General features: G+C 33.8%; 1 protein-coding gene across 2 annotated transcripts in view; it reads right to left on the bottom strand.

The window, feature by feature from the left end:
• The window catches only part of ADK (adenosine kinase), a 497,861-nt gene that overhangs the window by 151,171 nt on the left and 332,003 nt on the right, over positions 1 to 14,687 (bottom strand). For both annotated transcript variants that reach the window (XM_045568944.1, XM_045568945.1), the window contains exon 7: positions 12,462 to 12,632. In XM_045568944.1, coding sequence (XP_045424900.1) covers positions 12,462 to 12,632 — 171 coding nt within the window. The remainder of the gene's footprint in view (positions 1 to 12,461; positions 12,633 to 14,687) is intronic.

Genomic DNA, 14,687 nt, shown 5'->3' on the forward strand with positions numbered 1-14,687 from the left:
TAATAAGAACTTTAAATAGTAACTCATTTTGATATCGTGGCATATTATACAAACACCAAAATAATCACTTATAAATTTATAGTACAGTAACTGAAACAATCAAATAAATAAAAAGATTAATTGAAATACTGAATAACAGAGAAAGGTATTACTCCATAAAATATGATTATCTCCACAGTAATTCAAACCATTTCAAATTATAGGTTGTTTTCTTTTCCCCCTTGAGTGTACTTATTTTCCCCTTGCAATTAAAAACATTTAAATTCTATTGATATTTTTTAATTTTTATTTTTTTTAAATTGACACATAGTAATTACAGAGCTTTTTTTTTTTTAACCAGTGATGAATGGTAGGTTGGGATGATTTAAAAGCACTTCGTCTTCAGAGAGGAAATGCAGCTGGTGAAAATAGGGAGAGGATGAATGGAGTAAGAACAGAAGAAAAAGGAGAAAGGAGAGAGAAAAGGAGAAAGGCAGAGAGATGCAAAATACATAGTAATATAGCCTTTGGCTCTGTCTGAGTATAACCCATAGCATGTCTTTACAACATGCCACTGACATTAGAAGCCTCCCTTGTGCTACAGTGAGTCCCATTTTTTTCCAGATGAGTAAATATAAAGACCCTAAGGAGAAAGTTAAATCCAGAAGCTAAGCAGCATATGATGCCATAGCTCTGTGTAACTGAAATTTCATTATCCCCAACAGAAAATACAAACATGTTAGAATTTTATAAAAGCACCATTGTTATTTTTTTAAAAAAGGATTATGTATATTCTTTGAAAAAATTTCTTCCCATTTTCCTCGACTGATCTTATAACAATCTTAGATTTTGTTTATATCACAGGCTTCTCTCACAGCTTATAGCAGAAAAAGGGAAATGGAAAGATCTAAATGAACAGTCTCAGAACGGTGACTTCCATCTCTCCCAGGAAGAAACAAGGCACTTCTGTATACTTTAAAGGGTAGACTTACCATTTTAGATACAGCCCCATTCCCTACATGCATGCTGAACACACCCTGATATGAGGAAAGGTAAGACCATCTCTTCTACTGTCAGAATATGGATCCAGGTAATAGTCTTACATCCTTGGAAATGCTTGGAGATCACATTCCTTAAAGAATTAGACTTGACAAAAAGATGTAAAAATTCAAAAAGGAATTCTCTGAGGATAAAAGGTGCATAGACTTGACAGTTTCTAAAAACTAAAAATAATTTTTAATTATTTTAGTTAAAATAGAGTTTCCTAACCAAACAGAGAATATCTAAATAAAGATGTATGCATGTGCAGCATTTCTCTTATTTGGTACACATAATTACATAATTTATAGATTTACACAGATTTTCATATTGAAATAGTAAATGACTTCTATTTTACAGATGTCTAGAAACTGAAAATTTACTTCAGATAAGATATCCGCATCAAGGTTATTTATAATTTAATGAAGGATTGCTGTTTTCAAAATATTAACCTGCTATTAGAACTATTAAAATGGATTTAATAGTGTAAACAAAAATATTAGTAAAGTCTCCTCCCATGCTCACTGAAAAAAAATATGTGAAAGAAAAAGCCAATGTTTGGTCAAAAGATGATTTAGAGTTTACTTATGAAGAAATATAGCCATCATTCAGATTTAAAAGACAGATTCAAACACCTAACACTAATTTTACATTTTCTTTCAAAATGTAATCTATCTAGTAGCATTCCTGTTTTTGGCTGTACCAAGCATATCACTGTCCAAATATAACTGAATCTACTCAACAACAACAACCACAACAATAAACTGCAGAATTTTGTTCAATGTTTTGTAATTCATGCATTGATAAACCAGATATTTTTTAAAAAGTTAAATCACCACTCAGGAAATAAAGAGTAATTTCAATTTTCCTGGTCTCTATTAGAGAGTTTTAATATACTGAATCCTCTGTGAGGTCAATAGGTAAAATGGCTTTCCCTGTAAGGAAATCTACAATGTGGAAATATTGTCAGGAAAAGGACTGATGAAGCAGACCCATATATTATCTTTTTTTTTTTTTTTTCTGAGACAGAGTCTTGCTTTGTTGCCCGGGCTAGAGTGCCAGGGCGTCAGCCTAGCTCACAGCAACCTCAAACTCCTGGGCTTAAGCGATCCTACTGCCTCAGCCTCCCGAGGAGCTGGGACTACAGGAATGCGCCACCATGCCCAGCTGATTTTTTCTATATATATTTTCAGTTGGCCAGATAATTTTTTTCCATTTTTAGTAGAGACGAGATCTCACTCTTGCTCAGGCTGGTCTCAAACTCCTGAGCTTGAGCCATCCGCCCACCTCGGCCTCCCAGAGTGCTAGGATTACAGGCGTGAGCCACCGTGCCCGGCCCATATATTATCTTTATAAATTGAAATTATCTATGAGATTCAAAATACCAGGTACATGAGGCGGGGCTTTACCTAAAATGTATCATTCTTATCCATATGAAAAAATTCACCTAAATTCTTCTGCCCAATTTCAAACTGCATTTTATTACTTAATCTATCTTAAAGTATATGGCACGGATGATGTGACTTTTCACTGTGGAATTAAGTGGTAACTCTTGACAAAGCAGTTATTATCATGAGATAATTGACCCTATTTGAGAGTTAAGCATCCTGAGGCAAAGTTGAGTGTACTTAATCCTGGCAGGTTAATTATCTAGTGATTATGGAGCCTTGAAAGGTATTACTCTTAAGAACCATTTGCAAAATGACACTATTCAAAAAAACTTCTTAATTTAATAAAAATGAAAAACAAGAATAATAATCAAGTTCTTTAGTCATGTGTTGCTAGATAATGACTACAAATCAGCTTGCATTAGCAGGCATCAATGAATATAATTACCTGCATGTAGAATGTCTTTTATTAAGCTGATTTCATGCTAACAAATGGTTGTTGCTGAAGGAAATGTTTCAAACTTTGAAGATATCAGAAACAAATTAAAAATACAATGTAACATTTAAAGAGTTTATATACTAAAGTAGTTTCAAAACTACTTTAACAAGGGTAACTAATCAATTCAGATGTGTAATTTAAAAGTACAAAATGCAGTGTAGCAGGTTAGCAAAGACTTTTAATTGAGGAAACAGAAATTTGTCTCTATGCATTTCTGAATCTCAGTTAAAAGTAAACCTTGCAAATCAAAACCACAATGAGGGGCGGGGGGGAAGGGGGTGGCCGGGCGGTGGCTCACGCCTGTAATCCTAGCATTCTGGGAGGCTGAGGCGGGAAGATCATTTGAGCTCAGGAGTTTGAGACCAGCTTGAGCAAGAGCAAGACCCCGTCTCTACTAAAAATAGAAACAAATTAGCTGGACAACTAAAAATATATAGAAAAAATTATCCAGGCATGGTGGCGCATGCCTGTAGTCCCAGCTCCTCGGGAGGCTGAGCCAAAGGATTGCTTGAGCCCAGGAGTTTGAGGTTGCTGTGAGCTAGGCTGACGCCCTGGCACTCTAGCCCGGGCAACAGAGTGAGACTCTGTCTCAGAAAAACAAAACAAACAAACAACAAAAAAAAAAAACCCACAATGAGATACCACCTCTTGCCCATTAGGATGGTTATTATTTTTAAAAATGTAAAATAATAAGTGTTGAGGAGGTAGAGAAATTGGAACCCGTGTATACTGATCGTGGGAATAAAAATGGTGCAGCTGCTGTGGAAAACAATTTGGTGATTCCTCAAAAAGTTAAACGCAGTTATTACCATATGATCCAACAACTCTACAAAAGAACTGAAAGCAGGAGTTCAAATACATATTTGTACACTAACATTCATAGCAGCACTATTCACAACCACCAAAGGTGTAAACAAATCAAATATCCATCAACAGATGAATGGATAAAACAAAATTTCATTTATACATATAATTAAATACTATTGAGTCCTAAAAAAGGATGAAATGCTGATTCATGCTACAACATGAAGCTTTAAAACATTATGCTAAGTGAAATAAGCCCTACACATCAGACAACTATTGTGTGATCTTATTTGTATGAGGTAACTAGAACAGACAAATTCATAGAGATAGACAGTAAATCAGTAGTTACTAGGGGCTGGGTGAGAGGGAAAAGGGAGAACAGGAATTTATTATTTGGTTGGTACAGAGCTTCTGCTTGGGATGATTAAAAAGTTCTGGAAACAGACAGTGGTGATGGCTGTACAACATTGTGAGTGAACTTAATGCCACTGAATTGTACACTTAAAAATGGTACAGTGGCTCATGCCTGTAATCCCATCACTTTGGGAGGCCTAGGCAGAAGGATCTCTTGAGGCTAGGAGTTTGAGACCAGCTTGAGCAACACAGTGAAACCCTGTCACTACAAAAATAAAAAATTAGCTGAGCATGGTGGCATACACCTGTAGTCCCAGCTACTGAGGAGGTTGAGGCAGGAGGATCACTTGAGCCCAGGAGTCTGAGGTTGCAGTGAGCTATGATGATGCCACTGCACTCTAGTCCTGGCAACAGAGTGAGACCCTGTCTCAAAAAAAAAGAAAAAAAGAGAGAGAGGTTTAAATGGTAAATTTTATATTACATATTTTACCACCATAAAAAAGAAAAAAAATAAATCATACCATTTAGTAATTTAGTAGTTATACCTTGTTTGTATCACAAAAATACAGCAATGTATATACTTCTATTTTGCCTCAGGATGTACCCCATCAAATCTTTTCAGATATCCCTTGAAGAAGAATGTCTTTTCCCCTGGGCTAATTAAAAACAGAGAAAAGAAATAGTGGGTTGAGAAATGGCAAATATCCAGCTTGAAAGGCACTATAGTTAAGTATAGAAATAATGAGAAAAAAACTATCTATAATTAATGTGTCAGGCATTATCTTATTTTAGATTTCAGAACTTTGGTTTATAATAAAATTTGTCAGTATTATTGAATATTAGAATGTAGGAAAAAATGAATCAATAGTTTTACAATTTTATTTTTTTTTTTGAGACAGGATCTCACTCTGTTGCACAGGCTAGAGCGTAGTGGCGCAATCATAGCTCACTGTAACCTCAAACTCCTGGGCTCAAACAATCCTCCTATAAGTCGTGTCCCACCAGGCTTGGCTAATTTTTTTTTTTTTTTAGTTTTTGTAGAGACAGGATCTTGCTATATTGCTCAGGCTGGTCTCAAACTCCTGGCTTCAAGTGATCCTCCCATCTTGACTTCCCAAAGTGCTAGGATTTTTTTTTTTTTTTTTTGAGACAGTCTTGCTCTGTTGCCCAGGCTAGAGTGCTATGGTGTCAGCCTAGCTCACAGCAACCTCAAACTTCTGGGCTTAAGTGATCTTTCTGCCTCAGCCTCCCAAGTAGCTGGGACTACAGGCATGTGCCACCATGCCCGGCTAACTTTTTTTTTTCTATACCTATTTTTAGCTGTCCAGATCATTTCTTCTATTTTTAGTAGAGACAGGGTCTCGCACTTCTGACCTCGAGCAATCCTCCTGCCTCGGCCTCCCAGAGTGCTAGGATTACAGGCGTGAGTTACTATACCTGGCCAATAGTGAACTTTTAAAAACAATTTGTCTTTATTGAGTTTTGCATCTAAACTTCACTCATAAAGTTAATTATCATTCTACTTGCACTAATATTTTATCAGAATATGTAATATTTATTTGCATAATTATATAATGAGCACAATTTTATGTAAAAGTTTAGAAACAAACAAAACTGACTTTTCATAAACAAACAACTTTGTGGGAACAAAAGTAAGGTGGTATACCAGAGAGTAGCATAATAGCCATGAGTTTTCCCTCCTTCACTTGGCACTACTTACTATGTTTTAACAGGGAATGAAGAGTGTAGGTTACTCAAGCAAGTTACTTAAAGGAAAATTAATAGAGGAACAAGATCAACACTCCCAATAATACTACCAATGTCATCTAATAAAAACTGGGTACATTCTATGAGCCAAGCTAACACTTTACATGCATTAAAAAAACAGCCACAGAATTGCTGTGTACTTTAAATGATGGTTTTGTGAATAGCCTTTGTAACTTCAGAGCATTATTCAATGGCAGGGCATGATAATTTTTAATTGTTTGTCAAGATTGGAACCCAGAACTATCAAAGCACTCCTCCTGTGGCTTGATATTGCTATTTAAATATAAGGGGAATCTTTCATGTAAATAATAGAAATTTAATACAAGGTGATCAAAAAGAAAGAAAAAAAGAAACTGGCATTTCTACATTTTAACAATGTGTTTTTGGAACTTATTTGAATAGCTCTAAATTAATTTTTCCTATTTTTAAACATACAAGTGGAATCACGAAGTATGTGTTCTTTTTAACAGCTTTACTGAAGTATAAATGATATACAATAGGGTACACAAATTAGAAGTATAAAATAAGTTTTTACATATGTATAAAGTCCTGCAACCACAACCACAATTGGAACACATACATTATTCCTAAGTTCCTTCATGCCTCTCTCAGCACATTCCTGAGCCCAGGCAACAATGAAACCACTTTCTGTCATTATAAATTAGTCTGCATTTTCTACAATTGAATAAAATGGAATCATACAGAATGCACTTTTGTCTGGTATCTTTCACTTAGCATAAATATTCTGAGATTCATCCATGTTGTTGGTTCATTTCTTATCGATAGTTTGTATCTTTTATAGCTGAGTAGTATTCAACTGCATGGATATATCACAATTTGTTTATCCAGACACCAGTTCGTGGACATTTGGGTTTTTCCCCAGACTTTGGCTATTAGAAATGAAATTGCTATGAACATTTGTGCATGTCTTTCTAAGAACATATGCTTTCATTTCTCTTGGGTGAATACCTAGGAGTTAGATAGCTAAGTCATATGATGGATATATATCTAACTTTGTAAGAAACAGGAAAACCATTTTCCAAAGTAGTTATACCATTTTACATTCTAGCAGCTCAATATCCTTGCCAATATTTGGTATGGTCACAATTTTAATTTTAGACATTCTAAATAGCTGCACAGTTGCAAATGGATTGAAGTTTGCTTTTTTATTTTTCGTTAGTTTTTTTTGAGACAAGGTCTTAAGGCTGGAGTGCAGGAGTATCATCATAGTTCACTGCAACCTCAAACTTCTGGGGCTCAAGCGGTCTTCCTGCTTCAGCCTCCCAAGTAGCTGGGACTTCAGGCATGTACCACCATGTCCAGTTAATTTTTAAAAAACTTTTTGTAGAGACAGGGTCTTACTATGGTGCCTAGGCTGGTCTTGAATTCCTGGCTTCAAGTGATCCTCCTGCCTTGGCCTCCCAAAGTCCTGGGATTACAGATGTGAACCTCCATGCAGGGCCTAGGTTTTTATTTTTATTCTGTATCTTGCAATCTTGTTAAACTCACTGTTAGTTCTAATAGCTTTTTCAAGATTACATTGGATTTTCTGCAAGGATGACCATAGTGTTTGATAATAGAGACAGTTTTACTTCTTCCTTCCTAATCTGGATGCTTTTTATGCCTTATTATCCCTGGCTAGAACTTCTAGTACAATGTTGAACATAAGTGGAGAGAGTGAACATTCTTGATTTGTTTCCCATCTTAGGGGAAAGCATTCAACCTTTCACCATTAAGTATGATGCTCGCTGGACATTTTTCAGGGATGTTCTTCATTAACATGAAGTTGTTCCCTTCTCCTAGTATTCTGAGGGCTTTTATCAGCAATGGGTGATGGATTCTGTCAAATGCTTTTCTATGTCTATTAAGGATGATCATATATTTTTTTCATTTTAGTATGATGAATTATATTGATAGATTTTTAAATGTTAAGCCAATTCTGCACTCCTGGTCATGATGAATTATCCTTTTTATATATGTTGGGTTTGATTTGTTAAAATTATTTTAAGAATTTTTACATCTATGTTTATGAGGGATACTGCATTTTCTTTTCCTGTAATACTTCGCTTGGTTTTGGTATCAAGGTAATGCTGATCGCATGGAATAAGTTGGCTAGTGTTTTTCCCTCTTTAATTTTCTGAGACAGTTTGTGTAGAACTGGTATTATGTCTTTCTTAAATGCGTGATAGAATTCAACACTGAAGCAATATGGCCCTTGAGTCTTCTTTGCACCAAAGGTTTTAACTACAATACATAACTTAAATAGCCTTTTTCTATTTCTTTAGCATGCTTTAGTACTTTGTGTCTCTGAAGGAATTTTTCCATTTCATAAAGGTTGTCAAATATATTGGAATAATATTCATAGGAGAGACCAGAACAGCTTCTAGTTTAGAGCTAATTTTGCCCCACTAATAGGGCAAAACCATCCTGAACACTATTTGAAGCCTCATGAATTATGAGATTATCTACTCTGGCTAGTAGAACAGGAATAGTTATAGGCCCCCACGTGTACTCTGAGGATTTTTCTCTCTAATCTTTGGTTCTTCTCCCAGTCTTTATTAGTCTCCTTACAAATATATGCTGATCTATACTCACCTGAAGACTTGGTGGGACTCTCTGTAAACATCCTACGTTCTCTCTGCATGCAGCTCTCTTTTCTCTGGTACTTTTAACTTGCAAACACCAGCTGTCTTAGACTTCTGAACTTCCAGCTCCATCTCCTCATTCAATGAGACTGCCAGGCTCTACTTGGGTTACCCTACTGTGCTGTGCCCTAGAAATCCTCTCCAAGTAGTTAGCTGGGGCAATCATTGGGTTTATCTCATTTATTTCTTGTCCCACAGGGATAACTGATTATTGCCTGTGAAGAAATAGTCTTGATGGAGAAGGTGCTTTTTTTAAAATACTGACGCTATTAGGAAAGTTTTAAATCATCACTACTAGTATACAATCCTTTGAGAAAGAGAAGGTGACATCAGGTAGAAAATAAGGGCCAAGTGTGTCTGGTTTTAGCTAAGTGTTGATGTTTTGAAAATTTATACTAAACAAAGTAAATTTATTTTTTTTGGCGGGGAGAAGGAAAGGTAAAACAATCCTATATATATTCCCTGAGAAATATATTGCATGCTTTATTGCATTTTAGAACTGAAATGTCCCCCTTTTTCCAGGAGAACTGAAGATAATTTATTATTATTATAGTATTCAAGAAGAACAATGGGTGATAAGACTAAAGAGATAAAACATATTACTCTACTTGCTTTTTATAATCAAATATGGTATCATTTTTATTATCTCTATTAAATTTTATCCGTCAACTGATGTTTGCAGTCTAGTTAACACTTTTAAACATCTGATTGTGACATTCAACTTACTTGATATTTATTAAGGTGTTGCAATATTTGCATTTGCATTATATGCAAATATAACTTTATCTGAATCACTGGTAGTTTACTCGATCAAAGCTCAGAATAAACACTGACACATACCACTAGAAATCCATTTATTTATTAGCAGATCTTTTGAGACTGGTTCAGTAAAATACCAAATACATATAATTGCTCTATAGCCAATCTTTATTATTCTATAATCCATATCATCACATATCTTTTCAAATATACTATGTTATCTGTTTATTGGTCTGACATAATAGGTATTTCATAAATATTTATAGAAATAAATTCAACTGAACAATAATACAACAAAAGAGAAAAAAGTTTTCCTGACATGACTTGTAGTCATGTAGCAGCTTATAGTTTTATAACTTCTGCTTCTAGGTGGAGAAAAATAATTCCTTTAATAATCTATAAAAAGCTCTAATCAAACTTTAGTTTATTGGTTTATAGAAATAATCTTTTTTTTAAATTGTGGTAAACTATATAAGACAAAATTTACCATTTTAACCATTTTAAATACTCAATTCAATAGCACTAAGTACATTCACAATATGGTACAACCATAACCACTCTCAATTTCCAGAACTTTTTCATCAGCCTAAACAGAAGCTCTGTACCTATTAAACAATAATGCCCCATTCCTCCCCACCCCCACCACCTGATAACCACTACTCTACTGTCTGTCTCTGAAAATTTGCCTATTCTAGGTACCTCATATAAGTGGAATTCTTATAGGAAAATCCAATAGTTGTCTGATGTATCTGGCTTATTTAACATAATGCTTTCAAGATTCATTTATGTTGTAGCATGTATCAAAATTTCATTTCTTTAAGACTGAATAATAATCTATTGTATGTATTTTTGAAATTTTGTTTATTCATCTGCTGATGGACATTTGGTTCATTTTCTACCTTTGGCTATTGTGACTAGTGCTGCTATGAACATTGGTGTACAACTATTTAAGTCCTGGCTTTCAGTTATTTTGGGTATATACCTAGAAGTGGAATTGCTGGATCATATGGTAATAATTCTATGTTTAACTTCTTGAAGAGTCACCAAATTATCTTCCACAGCAGCTGCATCATTTTACATTCCCATCAGCAATACAGAAGTGTTCCAATTTTTCCATATCCTCACCAACACTTATTTTCCATTTTTTTTGATAATTGCCTTTCTAATTGGCATGAAGGGGTATCTAACTTGGGTTTTGATTTGCATTTCTCTACTGATCAGGTATGTTGAGCACACTTTCATGTGTTTATTGGTGATGTGTATATCTTCTTTGGACAAATGTTTACTTAATTCCTTTGACTATTATTGAATTGGGTTGTAGGTTTTCTTGTTGTTGAGTTGTCACCGAGTTTTATATTCTGGATACTAATCCCCTGCAGACATATGATTTGCAAATATTATTTCCCATTCTATGGGTTGTCTTTTTACATTTGTGATAGTTTCCTCTGATGCATAAAAGTTTTTAATTTTCATGGTGTCCAATTTATCTATTTTTTCATTTGTTCCTTACACCTTGGAGTCTTGTTGTTGTTGTTGTTGTTGTTAAGTAAAGACCATTTTGATGTTATCAGCGTCTCTGCCAACCTAAATCATTCTTGGGCCTCTTCTTTTCTATTCTAAGTCTCTGCCAAATTTTTAGTATCATTCCCTGGTTCTAAACATGCTCTATATCTTTTTTTTTACATGTGTTTTACAAGTACGGGCTCTACTTAAACAGTTTTCTGTGTGCTCTGCAATTTTTTAGGGCCCCTCCCCATTCGCTTCCTAATTAAGGTCATTTATGACTATAAAGTTTGAATTGCATTTTTGATGGTATTTAATCCCCTTCAAGCTGTCTTTATTTCCAAAATCTCATTCCTTGGAATCATATTTATCTTTTTCAAAAGTTTTAAAATTTGTCTTCTTAAAGTCTAGAGCACACATTTAAGTGCTGCCAGTCTGATCTTTCTTAACTATAAAGAACTCAGACCAAGTGTCAGTTTCTCCCAATGATTCTCAGACTGCTGAGACCAATTCAGCTATGCTGAAGACCAATTCTTTCACGTTATTCAAAGGGCTTTCATAGCACTTTCCCCAGTTATTTCCTTTACCGTTTAGAAAATAAAACTGTTAATAAGGAAAATCTAAAAGGTAGATTTTAGTCAAATGAGACTTCCAGTAGCTATCTAGCAGTTAAAGGCTTTCACCACTACTTCTTGCCAGTATGTCAGTTTGTGAATTGTTAAGAATATAGCATTTCATTTCCATTGGTTATCACTTTTGTAGATACTCACACCATGATATTACTTCTACAAATCAGTCCTTTAATCTCCACCCAGGTGATCTCATAAATTATTTCCAGGCCAATTTTTATGTTATTCTAGGCAGATAGTACAGTTATCTTATTTAGATATAAAATTGATGAATATATTCAAACTATGTTAGAACTGTGGATTCAGAATCAGAATGAATCTCTGGGATGATTAATATAACACCTTCATTTTATACATAAAACCCCCAAGGCTCATAAGAGTTCGGTGACATGGTCAAGTCATAAAGACATACTGAACACTTCTTTTTTTTTAATTCATGAATTTTTAAGCCCTACAGGTTAAACATAAGCAATAAATACTAAATAAGCAAAAAAATAATTTTCCATAATTCAGAATGGAAAAAAATACATTCTTGGTAAAAATAAAAAGCTGTTTTAACAGTTCAAAGGAAATTCCATTTTATATGGTATCATGCAAGATTCCCAAATGAAATTCCATTTTATAACCATCAACATACAAATATTAGCAAAAATGATATTATTAATAAATTTAGTATATATTATAATATTTCAACATTTATTATTTATTAAATTAAAATTAAATAAACTCAGACTTTAAAGAGACTAAAAAAGTGATGAAAGCGTTTTTTATCTCAATTGTGGTCACAGTAACAGGTCAGGTATGCGTCTGTAAAAACTCAGAAATGCACAGTAAAAAGGGTGAATTTTACTATGTGTAAATTAAACCTCAAATGCCTAAACTTTAAAAAATAAATGTTTTACTAAGTAATAATTTACTATATACTAAAGGAAACACTGAAAATACTGAGTTACAGCAGTTCACATTGAGGCACTTTTGTTATGCAATTCCCAAGGATATTTATGCAAAATTTAGGTTTTTATTTATATCTTTGTAAACATATACACAGATCAGAAACAAAAAGAAAGGTTCTTTTTTTAAAGAAAGGGTATCTTACCGTCTCATTTCCAAAAAGTATGTCAACATAAGGCATAACTTTCATCAATGGTTCCTTGTAGAATTGGCTAATAAATGGTGCAGACAGATTCAAAGTGAAAATCCTGTTGTTTTCAGAAGCATGGCGAGCCACTTTTAATACTGACTCTGGGGAAACGGTAAGAAAAAAGCCCTGGATAAAGGTAAAAGAAGGAAAAATTAGAAATGCCATCTCCGCAGAGTCACTTCAGTGAGAATAAAAGAAATCTATACAAAACACAAAGCATATATAAAACATGATTATAAAATGCAAGGCAGAAAACAGTAGCCCTTGACTAGGAGAAATTTTATCATATGAACTATATGCTTGATACATGCCATTACTTCAGAGAATAAAACATTACTTATTATATTTCACATTAGATATATATGCTCAATACTGAAAGAATTCTGGGAATCTACAAAACAAAAAATATTTGAAAGGTCTCATTCAGGACAATAGTTACATTTAAATTAGGGAAATTGTACTATGAAGGCAGATTGAATTCTTCTAGCTTTTTATAAACAGTTTAGATTCTTACAAGTGACTTAAAAGTAATCTATTTATTAAGATCATAGCTTATCTTTTTTTTTAAATTCTCTTTCTTTTTATTATCATTTTTTTATTTTTATTTTTTCTTCCACACCTACAGTAGAACATAGCTTGTTATCTTAAGAAACATCTAAACTGGATTTTGAGGAAGATTGTGAATTACAATTTTCAAATAATGAGAAAATAGTTCAGTAATGTAATATAAAATTATTTTAATTAAAATTTCATGTCACGAAACCTATATTTTAAAATGCTATTTATCTACATCTTTAGTATTAATCAAGGTCTCATTAAATATACTTGCACTTTCTAGATGAAAGTATAAGCAAAATATGGATGCATATATAGAAAATTAGTTTGGATGATGCACAAGTGAGAAAAGGAATATGCAAAGGGCGATAATACAAGATGAACTTGGAAAGAGTTACCAACACAAAGGACCTTGAGTAACAGAGTTGGAGTCTACTTGGTAGGCAATGTGGGAGTGGCATAGGGATGAATCAGGGTAATGAAGTTTTCCTTGAAAGAAAAGAATAAAACGTTTGTAGGAAAATTTAAAGGAAAGTTAATCTGGACAGCAACAATTCAGCAACAGTTAATAAAAGTCTATATTTGGCTGTGTAAAAGAAAACCATACTAGGAACACTAGATACAGGACTTGGCAATTGCCCAAGATGTGACAGGCAAAGGAGAAAAGAGTCAAAAGATGATTGAGATTTTAAATCTGGTCCTACTATTAATAGAAATAGAAAAATCCTGAATAAGATCTGGCTTAGATGTTAAAGAAAGAGTGTTTATAGTTGTGGTCCTACTACAGTTGAGGTGCTAAAGGATCTCCAAATATCTACTAAAAAGCTGGACTCAGGAGAAAGGCCATGGAGGAATGTGATGGTTAGAGGGGTTGTAATTACCAAGGAAGACAATGCAGAACAAAAAGAGGACAAATGACAGAATGGAGAACAACAAAAATAAGAGGACAGAGGAAAGAACAACAGGAAGGCAAGTGAGGAGAACAGAAGTGATGATGGAGAAATCCAGCAAGGAAAATTGCAAGACGGTACTTAAAGGTGTTCAATGCTCTTAAGAGGCAGAGAAAGAATGAACTGAGCAAAAGCTACAGATTTGATGATTAGGAGAAAGCACTCAGTATGAAGATAAAAATAGTTGTTAAAGAAGGAATGGTGAAAAACAGCAGCAAAAAACCAAAAAAAAAAAAAGAATGGTGAGAAAGTAAGGGTAAGGGTTATAAATTATTTGGGGAACTTTATCAGTGATGATAATAAAATCACATGACCTTTACTGAGCAATTTTTGTGTGCCAGGCAGTATAGTAGAAGCTTTTTATATAGTAAGTCAGTTATTATTATTTCTTCCTTATATCAAACCTATGAGGTAGATATCATTATTAATTTTATTTTATAAATAAAGAAAGCAAGATAGAGAAGTTAAGAAATGCCCCCCAGGTTACACAGCTTACATGTGATGGAGTCTGGATTCAAATTACTCCAGATATTATGCCTCTAGTTTGAGTAGATAATAGAGAAGGAAGGGGCATAGAGGCTTTCTTTGGTGGAGGAGAAGGAGGGAATGAGAGGGTTGTTTTTTTTTTGGTAAGGTTTAAAATTTTTTTTTTTAATTTTTTTTTTTTTTTTTTTTT

The sequence above is a fragment of the Lemur catta genome, chromosome 14 (assembly GCF_020740605.2).
Source record: "Lemur catta isolate mLemCat1 chromosome 14, mLemCat1.pri, whole genome shotgun sequence".
NCBI lineage: Eukaryota > Metazoa > Chordata > Mammalia > Primates > Lemuridae > Lemur > Lemur catta.